Raw genomic sequence first — 18,424 nt, 5'->3', positions numbered from 1 at the left:
TTCTGGAATTCGATTAAGAACCATTTTATTATTATAATATATTTTCTAACGTATAAATAGTGCATATAGAATAATGAAGTGCATAAACTTATTAATTAATACTTTAAACACAATAAAAAAAATCGACTCCATTGAATAAGAACAGGATCGTTTGGATTATGCGACTAAAATAAAAGGCGTTGTAATAGTAGTTCTTACACTGAAAAAGCGGCCATTGAGATTTGCCGTATTATACTTGGACCGTTGAGTGAAGTTTTTAGACAAATTAAATCAAAATCACTGAATGTTTCCTATATTTAGTCATAAAAACAACAAAAACAAATTAATAAACTATATTGCTTACCGAATATCCGATATCCCATCCTTTTTTAAGGTTCTTGACGTAATATTTTAACAATTTCTCAACGAACACTTCGGCATTTTTGACGAGCGCACAGAGACGGGTGCGACGCGAGACTATTTAAAATGAGCGCACGATTCTAAATTGTGCGCTCATTTTATGCGGACGTCTTTGAGACGCTGAGTGTGTATCTTGGGTTTTTTAATACATCAATGTTGTTGCAATATTTTTGCTTACCTATCTTTTGTTAAGAATTTTAGCAAAACAAAATTTAATTGTACACTTAAGTCTTTAATAATATCTAAAGTAAGGATTTAATTGGCATAAGATAATTATTAAAATTAGAATTAAAAATAATTTATCGCGCCGAACTTAATGTTAAAATAAATTTTATTCAATATTTTTATTTTAAATTTCAAATAACTTTATTTCCATAAAATATAAGTTTTAGTTATAATATAACTACAAATAAAAAATAATCTGAACTTATTTTCAAAAGAGACTATCTTTAGTTTTCTTCATGTCTGAAATTTTTGCATTTCAAAAACTTTGCCGCCTTTCAAATCATGCCGTCCTTTTTTGATTACTCTGATGATAAAAAACAATTCGGGTTAAAAATTCTCGGTCGATGTTGTCCCAATTATTTTTTCAGTTACCACAAAACTGCTAATGAGAAAGTTTTTTCGTTTTTATTATACTTTTCTTGAATTTTCGCGTTAATTTATTACGCACCATTGCCATTAAAAATGTGGCATTTTTTGGGGATAATAAGTATGAAGTGTTTTTTTATTTTTTATTTTTCTGTACTCTAGATACCATGTTGCAATTTATTAATGTCAGTTGACTGAATTGTTATCCTGGTCGACAATTCAAAATTCATTTTGTATCTCTTGGGAATAGACCTTTGTTCAGGGGAAAGGTGCTTGCCTTAATTACTTTCTGTACCGTTGAGACGTGTATAAAAATTTGGCGGCTAATTATGTAAGACGCGAAAACTTAAGAAACACTTTTTTTTTTCCTACCTAAGCTGATAGCCTTGAGAGGCTATTTCAGCGTAACCGTGGCTAGTAGGTGAGCTCACGGGGCTCAAACCTGATAACGTTGCCAACACGAACCCTAGCAAGAGCCGTGCTTCGCAGAATCTACCACCGGATCGGAAACGCGACCCACTGAGAAGATCCGGCGAGAAACTCAGAGGGCTGTGTCTGAGAGTTAATTTACTCGTCGAGCCCTTCGTCGCAAGCAACGGGTTCGACGAGAACGGTGACCGGTGCTTGAAGTACCTAAAAGCACCGTTAGTGGATCGGGAGGATCCGAGATGACGTGTTTTGGACTAACAAACACTTATTCACACTTGGCATTTATATTTTTAGTTTAGATTAGTGGTATTCCTAGAGCTTAGACTTTAGAGTTAGACCATTATTTGGAAATTAGTTTTAAGATGCCCCATAAAAATATATATGTAAAATACTGACTACATACTAAGACTAATTGCATACTTTATGAATATTATTCGAATTTAAAATATAATCAAAACTGCTTTTGTGTAGGTTAAACAGTGTTATACAGTGTGGTAATAAGATCCCGTGGATTGCATATACATAGATCTAACGCATCAATACTCACGAACTCGAAATTCTAACAAGGCTTTTTAGCATCTGCCTCAAGCGAATCATTCAGTACCTACCTTGGACACATTGCAAGAAAAGATGGAGATAATTCTGAAAACCTGGTGATTCAGTAATTACTTTGCCAGTGCAAAGTAGATGGAAAAAAATCGCGGGGTCGCAGTCAAATGGGGTGCAGTCCAGTTTGACCTAGTGCGCGCCACCCTGGATTTCATCGTCTATGATGCTCTCAGAGTAGTCGGAGACAGGACAAGATATCAAAACATCGTGAGGATGTGACTGGAGGAGGAGGTACTCAAGACCCTCAGACACGAGGAGAATGACTGAAGGTCTGACTGAAGAAATATTTTTTTAACCTGTTGCATTACAAATTTTTTTTGTAGTTAATTACAGTTTGTCCATGACTACAAAAATTTGTGGAGCACGACTGAAGGAGGAGGTAGTAATATTATTTTGTTTCAAAACATATTTTTTGAACCTGCAGCACTACCGGTAAAATGGGGCGATTAGGGACTAATTCCAACTTGATGAACAATTTTAAGGTAGCTGTTGATGTTTAAAATGCTATATCAGGATCAAAATGATTGAGTCTTAAGGGTATCTTTGTTATCCAATTTAAAGCTATGCAATTAGCATTCCAGTTTAATCAAAAAAAGCAAAAATAGGTGTTATCCCTATTTACTCAGAAATTGCGGTTATTGGGGACAAAATTAGTGTTCATAGAGAAATTTGCTAGGGCTGGCACTCCTTGGCTTTAATTTATTTATTTATTTAGTTGCACCAACAAAGTGATCATCAATAAAAAATATTGAAAAACTGACAAAAGCAGATGTCACCTCAATCATAGGTGCAATCGAAAGTGCATTGACAACAAAAATAAAAAATATAAAACTTGATTACATTTAATTACATATGATTAATTTATATTGACTTGGGAAATTATCCGCGACAGATTTTTCCTGTAAGTTGTGAGACAATTAGAAAAAACATCTAATTCATCACTTAAAGTTAGTTCAGCGCAATCGGACAACTTCGAATGAAAATTAACGGAGACCGCGCAACCCGCAACCCGGACATTATTGTAGTCCCAAACGATTCTGTTTAAGGGAGGGTAAGCACCTAAATTCGAACGAGCGGGCTTTCTTATAAGCGGTTTATATTTCTTCGTTCTTAGTAAGTACTTAGGGGCTGATATTTTTATCTGAGTTAAAAGCTTAGGTGTGTCCGTTATTCCATGGATTAATCAGGTGGATATCCCCACTTTGAACAAATATTAATATATTTTATTATGTATTACTTAGACATTTTTGTCCACCTTGAGATTTCATTGTTCTTGTCATATTATGTCTGCGCAAAATCGACTTACTTATGTTAAATTGCTTAGCTATTTCAACTAAAGACATTCCTAATTTCATAGGCTTCTATTACTGTTTTTAATATTAAGGAATCATATCTCTTATAAGGATTTGCTCTCTTTGATACGTACACGCGAGGCATCTCTAAAAATAGAAAATAACGCGTAACTGATAATATAAATATTTGCCAAACAATAAGATAACACTGCATTGATAGTTTTGAATAAAAGTTGTAGACAAAAACATCATGAATAAACCAGATTCTTACCAACAAATTTAAAAATAAGACAACCCTAGAAACACTATCTATTTAAACTTAGGTCGTTTCCATTTCACGTATCCTCATCCCAATTGACCCCTTTTTCGTTGTTATTTGTACCTGATACGTCCCCAATATCCCCAAAAACAACAGATTTTTACATTTATTTTTATTTTATCAAATACATTAATACCAATTACAACTGAGACTTACCTTTAATATATATGATGGTTCAAACACTAAATTGCGTTTATAAATCACAGTCGTTTTCTATTATTATAAAATAAATAAAAGAGAGCAAAGTTTCTAGCACTAAAATAATTGCCACTACAAGAAGTTAATTTGAAACGCGATTTTTTATAAGTTATCAGCTATTATCATTCATATTCAGAGTTGTTTTGTGAACTTTCAACATTCTACTATACACTTAAAAAAATGGAAGATTTTGCAAAGATTAAAAACTAGTATTGCGCGACGAAAGATTTTCCTGGTTCTTTCCCCAATCACCTCTCGATCCCTAATCGCCCCATTTTACGTACTGAAAAGTTTTCGTAGTTATTATAGTTTGTCAACGAGAAATCAGGCCCCTCCTCCGTTGATTCTTCAAGAGAAGGCTGCTTGGGACCGTGTCTCCCTGGCCCTTAAGGCCAAGAACATAAATTTTGTCAGTGCCCGTAACCTCGCGAACGGGATACAGATAAAAGTAGCAACACCCGACGACCATAGGGCCCTCTCAAGCTACCTCCGAAAGGAGCGTATAAGTTATCATACGTATACGCTCCAGGAGGAGCGTGAGCTCCGTGCAGTCATACATGGCATCCCCAAGGAGTTAGATGCCGAGCTCGTAAAGGCCGACCTACTCGAACAAGGCCTACCCGTAAACTCCGTGCACCGCATGCACACAGGACGCGGGAGGGAGCCATACAATATGGTTCTCGTCGCCCTCCAGTCTACCCCCGAGGGTAAGCAAATCTTTAACGTCCGAACGGTCTGTAGGCTTTCCGGAATCACCGTGGAAACCCCACATAAAAAAGGCACTCCGAGCCAGTCCCACAATTGTCAGTTGTACAGGCATTCTTCCCGTAATTGTCACGCGCGCCCTCGATGCGTCAAGTGTTTGGACGATCACGCCACGACTCTTTGCACTCGCGATCAAAAAACCGCGACGGAACCACCTAGCTGCGTCCTGTGCCGAACACAGGGTCACACCGCGAATTACCGTGGATGCCCCCGAGCCCCTAAAATAAATCGCCGCGTCGCGCGCCAAAACCGCCTCCGAGCTTCCGGCCCTGACATCAAAGCCACGGCACCCTCTGTGCCGAAGGCTAAGCCTGCCTTCGTGCCGGCGCCGGTGCCCAGCGGCTTGGCCTAGGCTAAACCGTTGCCGTACACGAACACGGCTGTAGCTCCCTCCCCCGCGATTCGTCCTGCCCCCGCGATACGTCCCTCCCCCGTGATTCGTTCCTCCTCCGCGACCAGCACTCTGACCGCGTCCGACAATCTCGCTCTAGCGATCGACTTTTTTCAGTCGATCAACTTTGAGCGTGTTAATGCTTTGGGTGACGCCATTCGCGCCGCCTCCACTGCACAACACTTCATCGCCGTTGTGCAAGAATACGCTGACGTATACGCGTCGTTAAATACGTACGTCCTCCCCTCACTCCGCCGGTAACCAATGGCGTACATAAGTAGAATAAAGCCCCTATCCGTAACGATAGGATTTTTTAACGCTTACGGTCTCGCAAATCAACGTGATCAGGTTTGTGATTTTTTGTGTGACCATCAAATTGACATCTTTTTGGTGCAGGAGACCCTGCTTAAGCCCGCGCGCCGCGACCCTAAAATCGCGAACTATAACATGGTTAGGAACGACAGGCTCACTGCTCGTGGTGGTGGTACCGTCATTTACTATAGACGAGCCCTGCACTGCGTCCCACTCGACCCCCCCGCGCTTTCTAACATCGAAGCATCAGTATGCCGAATCTCACTGACTGGACACGCGCCGATCGTTATCGCGTCCGTTTATCTTCTACCGGATAAGATCGTTCTAAGCAGTGATATCGAGGCGCTGCTCGGCATGGGGAGCTCTGTCATTCTGGCGGGCGACCTAAATTGTAAACACGTCAGGTGGAACTCACACACCACAACCCCGAATGACAGGCGGCTTGACGCGTTAGTCGATGATCTCGCCTTCGATATCGTCGCTCCGCTAACCCCGACTCACTACCCGCTAAATATCGCGCATCGCCCGGATATACTCGACATAGCGTTATTAAAAAACGTAACTCTGCGCTTACACTCGATCGAAGTAGTTTCAGAGTTAGATTCAGACCACCGTCCCGTCGTTATGAAGCTCGGTCGCGCTCCCGATTCCGTTCCCGTCACGAGGACTGTGGTGAATTGGCACACGCTGGGCATCAGCCTGGCTGAATCTGATCCACCATCGCTCCCGTTTAACCCGGACTCTAGCCCGTCTCCTCAGGATACCGCTGAAGCCATAGACATCTTAACGTCACACATCACCTCGACATTAGATAGGTCATCGAAGCAAGTTGTAGCGGAGGACTTCCTTCACCGCTTCAAATTGCCCGACGATATTAGGAAACTCCTTAGAGCTAAGAACGCCTCGATCCGCGCCTACGATAGGTATCCTACCGTGGATAATCGTATTCGAATGCGTGCCCTACAACGTGACGTAAAGTCTCGCATCGCCGAAGTCCGAGATGCCAGATGGTCTGATTTCTTAGAAGGACTCGCGCCCTCCCAAAGGTCTTACTACCGCTTAGCTCGTACTCTCAAATCGGATACGGTAGTAACTATGCCCCCCCTCGTAGGCCCCTCAGGCCGACTCGCGGCGTTCGATGATGATGAAAAAGCAGAGCTGCTGGCCGATACATTGCAAACCCAGTGCACGCCCAGCACTCAATCCGTGGACACTGTTCATGTAGAATTAGTAGACAGTGAGGAAGAACGCAGAGCCTCCTTGCCACCCTCGGATGCGTAACCACCCGTCACCCCGATGGAAGTTAAAGACTTGATCAAAGACCTACGTCCTCGCAAGGCTCCCGGTTCCGACGGTATATCTAACCGCATTATTAAACTTCTACCCGTCCAACTCGTCGTGATGTTGGCATCTATTTTCAATGCCGCTATGGTGAACTGTATCTTTCCCGCGGTGTGGAAAGAAGCGGATGTTATCGGCATACATAAACCCGGTAAACCAAAAAATCATCCGACGAGCTACCGCCCGATTAGCCTCCTCATGTCTCTAGGCAAACTGTATGAGCGTCTGCTCTACAAACGCCTCAGAGACTTCGTCTCATCCAAGGGCATTCTCATCGATGAACAATTCGGATTCCGTACAAATCACTCATGCATTCAACAGGTGCACCGCCTCACGGAGCACATTCTTGTGGGGCTTAATCGACCAAAACCGTTATACACGGGAGCTCTCTTCTTCGACGTCGCAAAAGCGTTCGACAAAGTCTGGCACAATGGTTTGATTTTCAAACTATTCAACATGGGCGTGCCAGATAGTCTCGTGCTCATCATACGGGACTTCTTGTCGAGCCGCTCTTTTCGATATCGAGTCGAGGGAACCCGCTCCTCCCCACGACCTCTTACAGCTGGAGTCCCGCAAGGCTCTGTCCTCTCACCCCTCCTATTTAGCTTATTCGTCAACGATATTCCCCGGTCGCCGCCGACCCATTTAGCTTTATACGCCGACGACACGACTGTTTACTATTCTAGTAGAAATAATTCTCTAATCGCGAAGAAGCTTCAGAGCGCAGCCCTAGCCCTAGGACAGTGGTTCCGAAAATGGCGCATAGACATCAACCCAGCGAAAAGTACTGCGGTGCTATTTCAGAGGGGAAGCTCCACACGGATTTCCTCCCGGATTAGGAGGAGGAATCTCACACCCCCGATTACTCTCTTTAGACAACCCATACCCTGGGCTAGGAATGTCAAGTACCTGGGCGTTACCCTGGATGCATCGATGACATTCCGCCCGCATATAAAATCAGTCCGTGACCGTGATCTGACCCCATGATCTGTAAGCGGAGTAAACAAGGTGACACTTTACAAAACTTGCATAAGGCCCGTCATGACTTACGCGAGTGTGGTGTTCGCTCACGCGGCCCGCACACACATAGACACCCTCCAATCTCTACAATCCCGCTTTTGCAGGTTAGCCGTCGGAGCTCCGTGGTTCGTGAGGAACGTTGACCTACACGACGACCTGGGCCTCGAATCTATCCAGAAATACATGAAGTCAGCGTCGGAACGGTACTTCGATAAGGCTATGCGTCATGACAATCGCCAGTCACCGTCGACGCCCTAGACACGTCCTTACGGATCCATCAGATCCTATAACCTTTGCATTAGATGCCTTCAGCTCTAATACTAGGAGCAGGCTTAGGGACCCCGGTAACCGTACTCGTCGAACTCGACAAAGAGGTCGACGTGCAACCTAACCCATGCATCAGCCCGCTGGGTTTCTCACCGGATCTTCTCAGCGGGTCGCTATTCCGATCCGGTAGTAGATTCATTCGCGAAACAATTGCTCTTGAGTTGTTAGGTCTTCCGAAGCTCGGGCAGCTGTTAGCAAATCCCGCCCCACATGGCTGAGCCTTTGCTCGCCCACCTGTCCTGGTGAAACTGGAAAGGCCTTCGGGCCACCAGTAAACTATCAATCATAAAAAAAAAAAAAAGTTTGTCAATTAAATAATCACTGTCAAAATAGGTTTGAGGAAAGTGTCAAACAAGTGTCAGTGGTAAATCGCGGATGTTTCATAAACTCTGTTACCTTTCAAGTTCTTGATAAAATAGTAAAATATTTTTCTTAGGTTCTACTAGTCAAAGTAAACTAATTTCCATTTGCAATTTAAAACCGTATTGTTCTGCGAATGTGTCATTGCAAATGATGAAACTTGTACATTCTGTACACGTCTACGTATGTTTGGTATTTTTGCTATCGATTACAGAAGCTTCCGATGAAGCTAAAGTTGATAAAGTGCATGTAGACTGCAGTACGTTAAGATTGGGACAATTTATTTGTCCAAACCCAAGTATTGATCAAATAGATCCAGACACACAACAATTCAGAGGATGTATAAAAGGAAAGGAAATTCCGTCCGAAGGTGAAGCCGAAGGTACAGTATTTTAATACTTCAATTAAAGAATAGTGTTAATTACTAACTGAAGAAAAAAAGGATAGTATTTTTTAGCACTATTATAATACGCTTACAACGCTTCAAAATTCAAAGTAAACTAATAAAGTCAAATTAACTAGGTTACAATTAAATTAAAAAGCATCATGGCAGGATAAATTTGATTTTGAAACTATAAAAATCTTTTTAACCAGGACTTTGTGCATTCGTTTTAGTTTGGTTCAACAGAACAAAACATTGTTGCAAATGCATTTTTTGACATTCCTAAACCTGTTTGTTTTGTTTGCCAGAAAAAACTTATGCTGTTAAAATAATTATTTGTTCATACCAGTTAGCTTGTACCTTTTATTGTAAGATTTCTGTATACAATAAAGAGTGAAATAAACTTTATATACAATTAAAATAATAATAAATTTGTTTTACAGTGGAGTGTATAGCAGCTGATGGAATAATATGTAATGAAACAAAAAATGGAACATTTACAAGGAAACTACCATGTAAATGGACGTAAGTGAATATTTTATGTACATTCAGCTACCATCAGAATGTGGGTTAAATTTCATGTTTGTTGACCTATAAGGAAAAAAAATCATTCTTAATTTAATATTAGTATTAAATGTTATATTAATTAAATGACGAAAATTTTAAATAGGCAGTTGAAGATTATATTGTGGTTACTAAAAGCTCTATCAGACCCCAGTCATTTGTTTAAATTGGATCAAAAAATGTATTTTTAAAATTACAGGTTTTCAGGAAATGATTGCTATCTTGTTGTTTATTTAGTTGAGATAAAACTTTTAAAACTGTACAATTGAAACGGGACATTGAAATTTTTTAGTGTTGAAATAGAATTTACATCATGTTGTTGTTATTGTTCAAAATAGTGTGTTGAAATTAAAACGCTTGTAACTTTCTTATACCTGAATAACTTAGTATTGTTCACTATGATTTACTTTGTTAATGGATAACTTCTATGAGACAAAAAATATAAACTCAGATTCTTAGTTAAAAATGAATTAGCCTTTTATGAAAACATGATACAAAAGTAATTTGACAATTCAACTCAACTTTTTTTCTAGTACTGTGAATTATATATAGATATTTAAGACTTTTCAAAAAGGTCATAGGTAGTGTATGCACAATGTCCAGTGATACATCATTCTATAAAATATATGATTTCAGGAATGGATATTCTCTAGAAATTGCTTTATTACTATCTGTATTCCTGGGAATGTTTGGATTGGATCGCTTTTATTTGGGATATCCTGGAATGGGTTTAGCAAAACTATGTACTCTGGGATTCATGTTCCTTGGACAGTTATTAGACATTATATTAATAGCTGCACAGGTATGTACATGAAACAATTTAATAGAACAAACATCAGCATAACTAATTAACAGAAATATTCTAACATAACAATGACATTATGTTGATTAAAATATATAAAAATGTTCTTTTCATAGGTTGTGGGACCTTCAGATGGGTCTGCTTATGTCATTCCATATTATGGTGCTGGAGTTACTGTTGTTCGGAGTGATAATGAGACTTACCTACTACCACAACCAGATTGGCATAACATCACCTGACAGTGGGGAACAATATCCTTCGAAGTTGATGAGGATTATGAGTGGACTTAATGTGTTTTTGTATTTATGTGATGTTGGACATTACATAAATTGTGATTAAAACATTTGAATAGATTTTAAAGAGTTACATCTCTATGTTACTATTGAATTTGACTTGTACATACATTTAATATTCAGAAAGAGTCACACATTATCTAGTGAGTGTTTTGAATACTGTTAAATTTTATGTGAATGTTATTCGAAACTGAGAAATAAATATAAATTATACAAAGATCTTTACTATATTATTATTATTATAACAAAACTAATTCAATTTAATTTTGCACTCTTTTTACATCTTCAGCAGCTGGCTGTGTTTCCTGTACTACAACGTCATTGCTAGGTGCAGTAAGAGTGAAAATCACTGGTAGATTTGATAGAACTGAATTGTCATATTTCTCTAATAATCTTATCCACGATAACAAAGAATCTCGTGATGATGAACCTGTAACAAAAATAGCTTCTTAATATGTAATTATATTTATTGAAAAATAAGTTCCTAAGCATAATAAAATTGTAGTTATTATTTCAGTATTCATCTATACTACCCAGAACTGTCATTTTTTGACAGTATATTTCTAGAAATGTTGTTTGCTGACTTGAACTTCTATGACATAATTATTCCATCCTTTTGCAAATGAGGTTTGGGGAGAATACTCTATCAGTGTTATTGGATTTACTTTGATAATAATAACTTGGTAATTCTAATTAAGAAAGGCGAAACATGTAATATATATTATGTTCATAATTCATTACCTGTAGCACATACAGCTACTATTGTACCATCATCCTGCTCATGTACAGTACATTTAACTACGGGTAATGTAGTTTGACCAATAAAACCAGGTATTCCGGAAGGTTTCTTTAAATTTGATACATCTAAAAATTTAACCAGTAATATTAAAATAAGAAATATGTTAATAGTTTCATTTTTAATGGTGTCAGCATAGCACCAACTGTTTTGAACACATCAAAAATGATATGCATTATGGAATCAGAATGCTAAAGCTAAAAAAGTACTAACTCTTTTACTTCTTAGGCCAGATAACAAACTGGACTACTAGTTACTAGTAGTTAGTACTACTAAGTTGCAATAAAAAATTGGTAATAAATTCATACCATCTTGGTCAGAATCATCTTTATGTTCTGGTCTTACTTTACCCAATAATGTAAAGTAAGTGACAACTTGCTCCTTTAAATACACTTCGTAAGGTCCTCTTACAACAAGGGGCTCATCTGGGGGTTGCTCTGAGAGTAATATCTTTTGTGTTTCACTTTGGGCACTTACTATCCATGTTTTATCTATGCAAGCTTCAATTTCTTCTGTCTGACAAAAATTAGAATTGTATTGTATGTTTATATCAACTAATAAGTGTGAAAAATGATGGAAACTTTGTATTTTGCATTCATCGCACAAATGAGGTCGACCACGGCCCTTCTGGCATTAAGTGGACACCGGTATGCATAAACATCGTAATGTGTTTGAAATCACTCATCTTGAAACATGACGTCTAAGTCTATATTCCAGATTCCATTTAAAAATTATACTTTATGTATTACATTCTCAATAATTTATGAATGATATATAAAAATGAAAGTTTTTGCTGGTTTAATTTTATATGTCAACAGATGTACAAGCCATCTAGTAGTTTAAAGACTAGAAAATGACAAAAGAAATACTTTATCCTGGGAAATGTGAGCATATTTCATTCTTTCTGATTAACGAATTTACTTCTTGTCAAACTGTAATGAATAAAGCAAATATACACCCTCCTTTAATTAAATGGGCTCTTAATTACAAATCACAAAATTTTGACTTATAAACATCTTTCACTATACAGTTGGTACTGTAATCATAACTAGAGAAATGAAAGAATTTTTCACCTGCCAAATTTCAATTTTCATAATAGGATCAACAGAAGTTATCCGATGAATAGCCATTTTGGCAAGTTCTAATGTATCATTCGGCAATTCATCTGGTAAATACCATGGACTTAGATTCTTGAATTTAGGCATCCAGTACAGCATGCGCCAAAATTTTCTAAGAGGTATGCCTCTTTTTCCAAAAACGTTTAATAACATTTGCTCTAGTTCACTGTCTGGCATTACTTCTGTGAATTTAATAAAAAAATAATTATCAGTAGTCATACCTTAGCAATTTGATGGAATAACGTAAATTTTAGAATTGGCTTATGTATTATAGTGTTATTAGTAATGATTGATAATGTTGGCTGCTCAAGTGGCTATTTAGCTTGTTTGTGTACTTTTAATTGTATAATTGTCCTTTCAAGTAACACAGGATAAAACAACAGATTTATTAAATTTACAAATTGTATTCAAATTTTGAAATATTTTTTTTTATGTTTTTTTTTATGGATGCGCAAAACAAATTACTACCAAAGAGATTATAAGTATTAATGTTTAACATAACAATCCGATATCCATACTATTATCTTCCATCTGTTCAAGGAGATCCACAGCGCACTGCTGTTGCTTCGGATAGTGCATGAATTCAGCCTGAAATATATTTGACGGTATAAATTTGCCTTTGGGCAGTACGTCTACTAATGCTTTGTACGCTTGTAAGTCTTTATGCACACCGAATTCCTTCATTCTAGCTAAGGCGGCATAGATAAATTCGACGTGTCCTCTTCTTCTGTTGTCCTGATTTTCAAACATTTTGATTGCTTCCAAATATGTATCTTTATTTTTCTTTGGCTTATTAGCAAAAGGATCATACACAGCCACTTTTGTGTTTGAGCTTTCCCATCTTCTATACATAAAACTAGAAGACGGAAGTCGCAAAATATGTCTTAAAATTTTTGTAGCCATTGGTAGTGCTTATTGGTTATTGTTAAACTTGCAGGCTTTCATTAATTATTCAGTTTAATTATAGATTTGTAACTTAAAATAACAGCTATTCACAGTTTCAAATCGTTCTCAACAAAGAAGATAATTTAAAATTTCAATTTGATTTTCAATTACATATTTTTCATAAAACTTGACATTTGATCAGTAGTAGTAGTAGTAGTTTTATTTTTTGAACTGGAAAGGCAAAAGTGTAATACCGTACAGCCTAATCTTAAATATATATCTATCTATATACATTTTTTAAATAGAAATGGTAGTATGAAGTGAAATGAAATTGATTAATTTGCAACAATAATCAATTGACTTGAATCAAATGAAATGAAATGAGATGAGATGATATGGGATCAAAAATAATCTCAGTAATATGGTGGTTCTCTACTGAGAATTTGTTAGGTGGACTTTCTGGATCCCAAGAAGCTACGTCCAGCGGCTTGTTCAAGAGCTCAGGTTGGTAAAATGTGGTCTATAGACTTACGCAAATGTAGTCATAGAGTATACATTTAAGGAACATTAAGGTCGAACAAAATACCAAGTCTGGTTACAAGTTCTGTCACGTACTTTTTTATTTCAAATTAGAGAGGAAATTAAAATTTTGTTTCATTTCTAAACATGAGACAATATCATTTTTCAGAGCACGAAATCTTTAAACATGTATTTTTCTATTGTCGGCATACGAACATTCAACCCACTTTCTATCGCTCATGAATATGCTCAATCCTAGAGGGACAGACAAATTGTTTTCTAAGTGCTTAGGCTCTAAGCACTTTGAATAAAAGTAGTGTTATTGTATATTTAGATTATTGTCTTTTAATGAATGTGTGTGTTGTCTCTGTTATCGTTCAGTCTACAACAACTGAAATTGAAAATTTGGCGAAAATTGACCTTCATCATATTTCATATCTTAAAATAAAGACTGCGGTGTAACTCAGAAATGACTATTCAGTATTAAAAGAACTCTCAGGAGAACCCACAATCTCTCTTTTACAAATTTAAAATTAAGTTTTGTTAAAATAGACTTTAAAATTATACAAATTACAGTGAAAGTACAATTTGAAGATGAGTAACAGAAATATAATGAAATAAACGCAAAGTCAAATATAATTTAAAATATAGCAGTTTGAAATTTTAGAGTTAAAAATTAAAAAATACAGAGTAACAAAAAATTTAATTCATTTCTAAACAGGAATTAAAGTTCACAGTTCAATAATTCTATGCAATACAATAATGCGCTTCTTTACAGATTCAGACACTATGCCAAAGTAACATAATTTAATATTAAAGTCACATCATTTTAATATTATGAAAGTCACACGATGACCTCTATACTAAGTTGTAGTCTGAATTTCTATCATAGAGCAGTCTGCGTTTATGCTCTATGTTGTTCACAGTCATTTCAAAAGTACCTATATCCAGCACATCAGTCGGCTGTAAACTTTCAACGTGTGTGTATGTTACTCTGTTTTAAAAACTTCTTCGTATTTTACGAAAACTCTTAAAACACTAAAAGTAAATGAAAAACGAATGTAAGGTCGAAAATACATATAATTGCTGCTAGTTACACTTAATTAAATAATTTAGTGTAAATATAATATTACAAAATAAAATAATTACAAAACTTTAACATACAGCAGATATGTGGCCTAAGATGTGTAAAAGTGCAAATTATTTTATTAGTGTTTTTCTCCTTATGGTGACTTTTACTTTTTCCGGTAAGCTTAGTTTTTTAGTACTCACATTATATTTAATTTTACTTTAATTAATTTATGTATTCGAAATCTCTTAATTTAATTTTGGAGGGAATAATTTTGAGCATAAACCATGCCATCCCCATAGTGCCAGAACTATTGTAGGTTGAAACGAATTATTTACATTGTACGAGTGTGTAAACGTGGAACTTTTATCTTCATTCAAGGTTAGTCCGTTCAGTATTAAATAATTTTAAAGCGCCTAGTAGTATTTTGTATTGCGTTAAAATTAAAATGACCCTTGAGATCCCCTTTTTTTTATAAGTAAATATCTAAATGTATTAAAACGATGTTCGAGATTAAACTCACGACGATAAAATTAATTTTCAATAGGTATAACGTAAAATTGCCATAGATTTAGGCTTAAAATAAACAATTGTTCAATAAGTGGGCGTCTTGGATTATGCCCAATTTTAAAGACACGCTAACCACGCTCTAGTACACATTGCACCGAAGCCAAATAATACGCAAACAACTCATAAACAAATCTGTTAACAAAAAAATAAATGAAACATTCTAAATCTAAAGGTTTTGGGCGATCAAAAAATAAGCTGAAACAGTTACAGTATAATTGTAAAAATAAATATACTACAACCTTGGAATATAATTATTACATACATAGTTACATTGTCATAGTTTAGTATCGAAAAGTTTTTGAAATTCGGACAGCATACGTTCATATTGTAATTTGGTTGAGGAATAAAATGTTAACGTTATTGAAAGAGTCATAATAATTTTTCATAGAAATAAAAAAAAATGTTTAGAAGTAGGTTAACTGTATCATACCAAGAGTACTAAAAATCAAACTAGCCGGAACTAGCAGAAGCAGTTGATAATCTAATCGAATTCGATTTTTTTCGTACATTTGAAATTGGTATGCAAATAATATATTGAATTTGCGAAAAAGGTGCAGACAGATCCTTGATTATACATAGTATTAAAAAAAATACAAAAACTCCATAATCATAATCAGAAACATAATCATTTATAGTCACATCAAAAATTTTACTGTACCTACCCAAGTTACTGCGGTTTGGTTGTGGAGAATCATTGCGCTAGGTGTTCGAATTCTCTCTACCCCAGATGGGCCGTTGCTCGCTCACCCACCTAACGCATTAAAAAAATCTCACTATCGCGATGAAATTCGACCAAACACTGATTGACGCACAGCCAGCCATTAGATAGGGAAAAATAAATAAAAAAGGGTGTGGTGCCGTGGGACACCGGATAGGAACGAAGTTCCTTAATATAAAAATATTAATTTTAAGTTCTTTTGAGGTATAAAAAAAGTCATTATTTGGGTATACATTTTTCATTATGATTTGTTTATTAATAAATAAAAAAAACTACTTTACAAAGTTATCAACTTTATTTTATTCACAATGATTTATAAAAGATATATAATAAAAATATGTTACTTTTTGTACGTTATTACAAAGTTAAGTCGTACACTGTATGAATTACTAATAAAAATCTTACGTTACAGACATTTTTTCCCGGTTAGGGTACCCCTCCGCATCGTCCCATAAGGAACTTCTTTCCAAAAACACAGCTTTAAAATTCAGTGTTTAAAGTAAACTGTACTACTATTAAGCCGGAGATACATACATAATAATAATATGTCGGGCAACCGATAGCCCAACGATATTGAATGGAGACCAAACATTGGCCGCCGTGTAGTCAGAGTCGTCCGCTCTCATTTCCGTTAGAAATATATCTTGAGTCGACCGGTAAAAGGCTAAATTCGTCGGTGGAAAGGAATCGGCTAGTGCGGAAAATGAACATGCAGCATGCCATACTTTAAAATTGCATTTAAAACTAAGTGATTATTTTAGTAAGATTTTGGTAAACCCATTAATTCGTTTCGGTCCTAAGACTAATATAACGTATGTTGTCCAATGTCCAATACATGTGGACACTGAACCTCCAAGGGTTAAAATAAATAATTGATAGAGAATAGTTTCTACACCAATAAAAAAACCTGAAATGCAAGATAAAGCTGATTGGCAAGAAATAGCATAGAATAAGGAACTAAACCTATTTCAAAATACACATTTTTTGCCTAGCCTCGATTGGAATTGAAAAAAATATGCCCTAGAATTTGTCTTCAATAAGTAATCAATTATATTATACAAATATATCAGATGAAGAATAAGTGCTAGTTCTCAATACAGTTTCCATAAAACTCAGATCGTAGTTTGACAAGACGATTGTATCTATTCACGTTCAAGCCTCGGTCACCGTCAACCCAGTAAGCTCTCTTCGCAGTTGACACGCCTGCTTACTATCCCGGTAGGAACAAATCTTTTATTGTGAAGGCATTTCAGACTGCAGCCGGGACCCTAGTTAGTATACTGGATTTGTAAATGGCGTGTCAAAGTTGAAGCTCTAAAACGCAGGGTTGTATTCTTTCAAAAGGTTGAGGTCAATGTGAGTCTTCGTTGCATACGCAAGAACATCACTCAACATCACTGGGCCACGAAGTTGAATTGTTTTTTTTATTGCTTTGTTGGGTGGACGAGCTCATAGCCCACCTGATGGTTTTTTTTATTTTTTATTGCTTAGATGGGTGGACGAGCTCACAGCCCACCTGGTGTTGTGGTTACTGGAGCCCATAGACATCCACAACGTAAATGCGCCACCCACCTTGAGATATAAGTTCTAAGGTCTCAAGTAAGTTACAACGGCTGCCCCACCCTTCAAACCGAAACGCATTACTGCTTCACGGCAGAAATAGGCAGGGTGTTAAGTGGTTACTGGATCCCATAGACATCTACAACGTAAATGCACCACCCACCTTGAGATATAAGTTCTAAGGTCTCAGTATAGTTACAACGGCTGCCCCACCCTTCAAACCGAAACGTCTGGAAGTCATCCTGAATAATTTATGACTTCAAGATTCCCTATAAAGTTATTCCGTGATCACCCTGCGTTCATCCTCGGCAGGTTCACCTGCGGCAGATGCATTCACGATGCATTTGAGAAGTTAGGCTTCTATCGTAGGCGTTCGTGCAGTGGTTAGCAAAGCCCCTTTCCTGCTGAATTGTCGAGTTCTCCCACCAGTCCTCGTGGAAAGGTTTCGGGGCCACAAGCAATCCTTAATTATAAAAATACACATTCAGGGTCAAATAACTTTATTCAAACAAATTATCATTGATGATGCTCTAGGCCCAAAACACGTCATTTCGGATTCTCCCAATCCATTGACGGTGCTTTTAGGTACCTCAAGCACCGGTAATTTATTCGTCGAACCCGTCGCTTGCGACGAAGGGCTCGACGAATAAATTAACCCACAGACACAGCCCACTGAGTTTCTCGCCGGATCTTCTCAGTGAGTCACGTTTCCGATCCGGTGGTAGATTCTGCCAAGCACGGCTCTCGCTAGGGTTCGTGCTAGCAACGTCATCAGGTTTGAGCCCCGCAAGCTCA

The 18,424-nt window shown here is 37.1% G+C and overlaps 3 protein-coding genes across 4 annotated transcripts in view; 2 read left to right on the top strand and 1 right to left on the bottom strand.

Annotated features, from left to right (window-relative positions):
• Positions 1–8,348: 8,348 nt before the first annotated feature.
• On the top strand, positions 8,349–10,611 carry bisc (TM2 domain-containing protein 1 biscotti). The gene is made up of 4 exons (XM_028171308.2): positions 8,349–8,735; positions 9,179–9,260; positions 9,936–10,101; positions 10,218–10,611. Exons 1-4 carry the CDS (start codon positions 8,504–8,506, stop codon positions 10,338–10,340), a joined length of 603 nt encoding a protein of 200 aa, XP_028027109.1. The 5' UTR covers positions 8,349–8,503; the 3' UTR covers positions 10,341–10,611.
• On the bottom strand, positions 10,601–13,405 carry ECSIT (evolutionarily conserved signaling intermediate in Toll pathway, mitochondrial). 2 transcript variants are annotated; one of them, XM_028171307.2, is made up of 5 exons: positions 12,827–13,405; positions 12,264–12,490; positions 11,499–11,706; positions 11,136–11,258; positions 10,601–10,824 (listed from the first exon to the last, which is right to left on the bottom strand). In XM_028171307.2, the coding sequence occupies exons 1-5, from the start codon at positions 13,209–13,211 to the stop codon at positions 10,655–10,657; spliced, it is 1,113 nt and encodes a 370-aa protein (XP_028027108.2). In that variant the 5' UTR covers positions 13,212–13,405; the 3' UTR covers positions 10,601–10,654. The 2 variants fall into 2 exon arrangements, with proteins under 2 accessions (XP_028027108.2, XP_089590652.1); XM_089734526.1 differs by lacking the exon at positions 11,136–11,258 and having other exon boundaries at positions 12,827–13,393.
• Positions 13,406–14,667: 1,262 nt separating this feature from the next.
• LOC114240684 (uncharacterized) overlaps positions 14,668–18,424 on the top strand; it is a 46,780-nt gene continuing 43,023 nt past the window's right edge. The window contains exon 1 of the mRNA XM_028171320.2: positions 14,668–14,959. Coding sequence (XP_028027121.2) covers positions 14,884–14,959 — 76 coding nt within the window. The 5' untranslated portion in view covers positions 14,668–14,883. The remainder of the gene's footprint in view (positions 14,960–18,424) is intronic.

The sequence above is a fragment of the Bombyx mandarina genome, chromosome 17 (assembly GCF_030267445.1).
Source record: "Bombyx mandarina strain Sakado chromosome 17, ASM3026744v2".
Classification (NCBI taxonomy): Eukaryota; Metazoa; Arthropoda; class Insecta; order Lepidoptera; family Bombycidae; genus Bombyx; species Bombyx mandarina.
The sequence above is the reverse complement of the archived record's forward strand: the minus strand, read 5'-3'. Positions and strand labels throughout refer to the sequence as shown.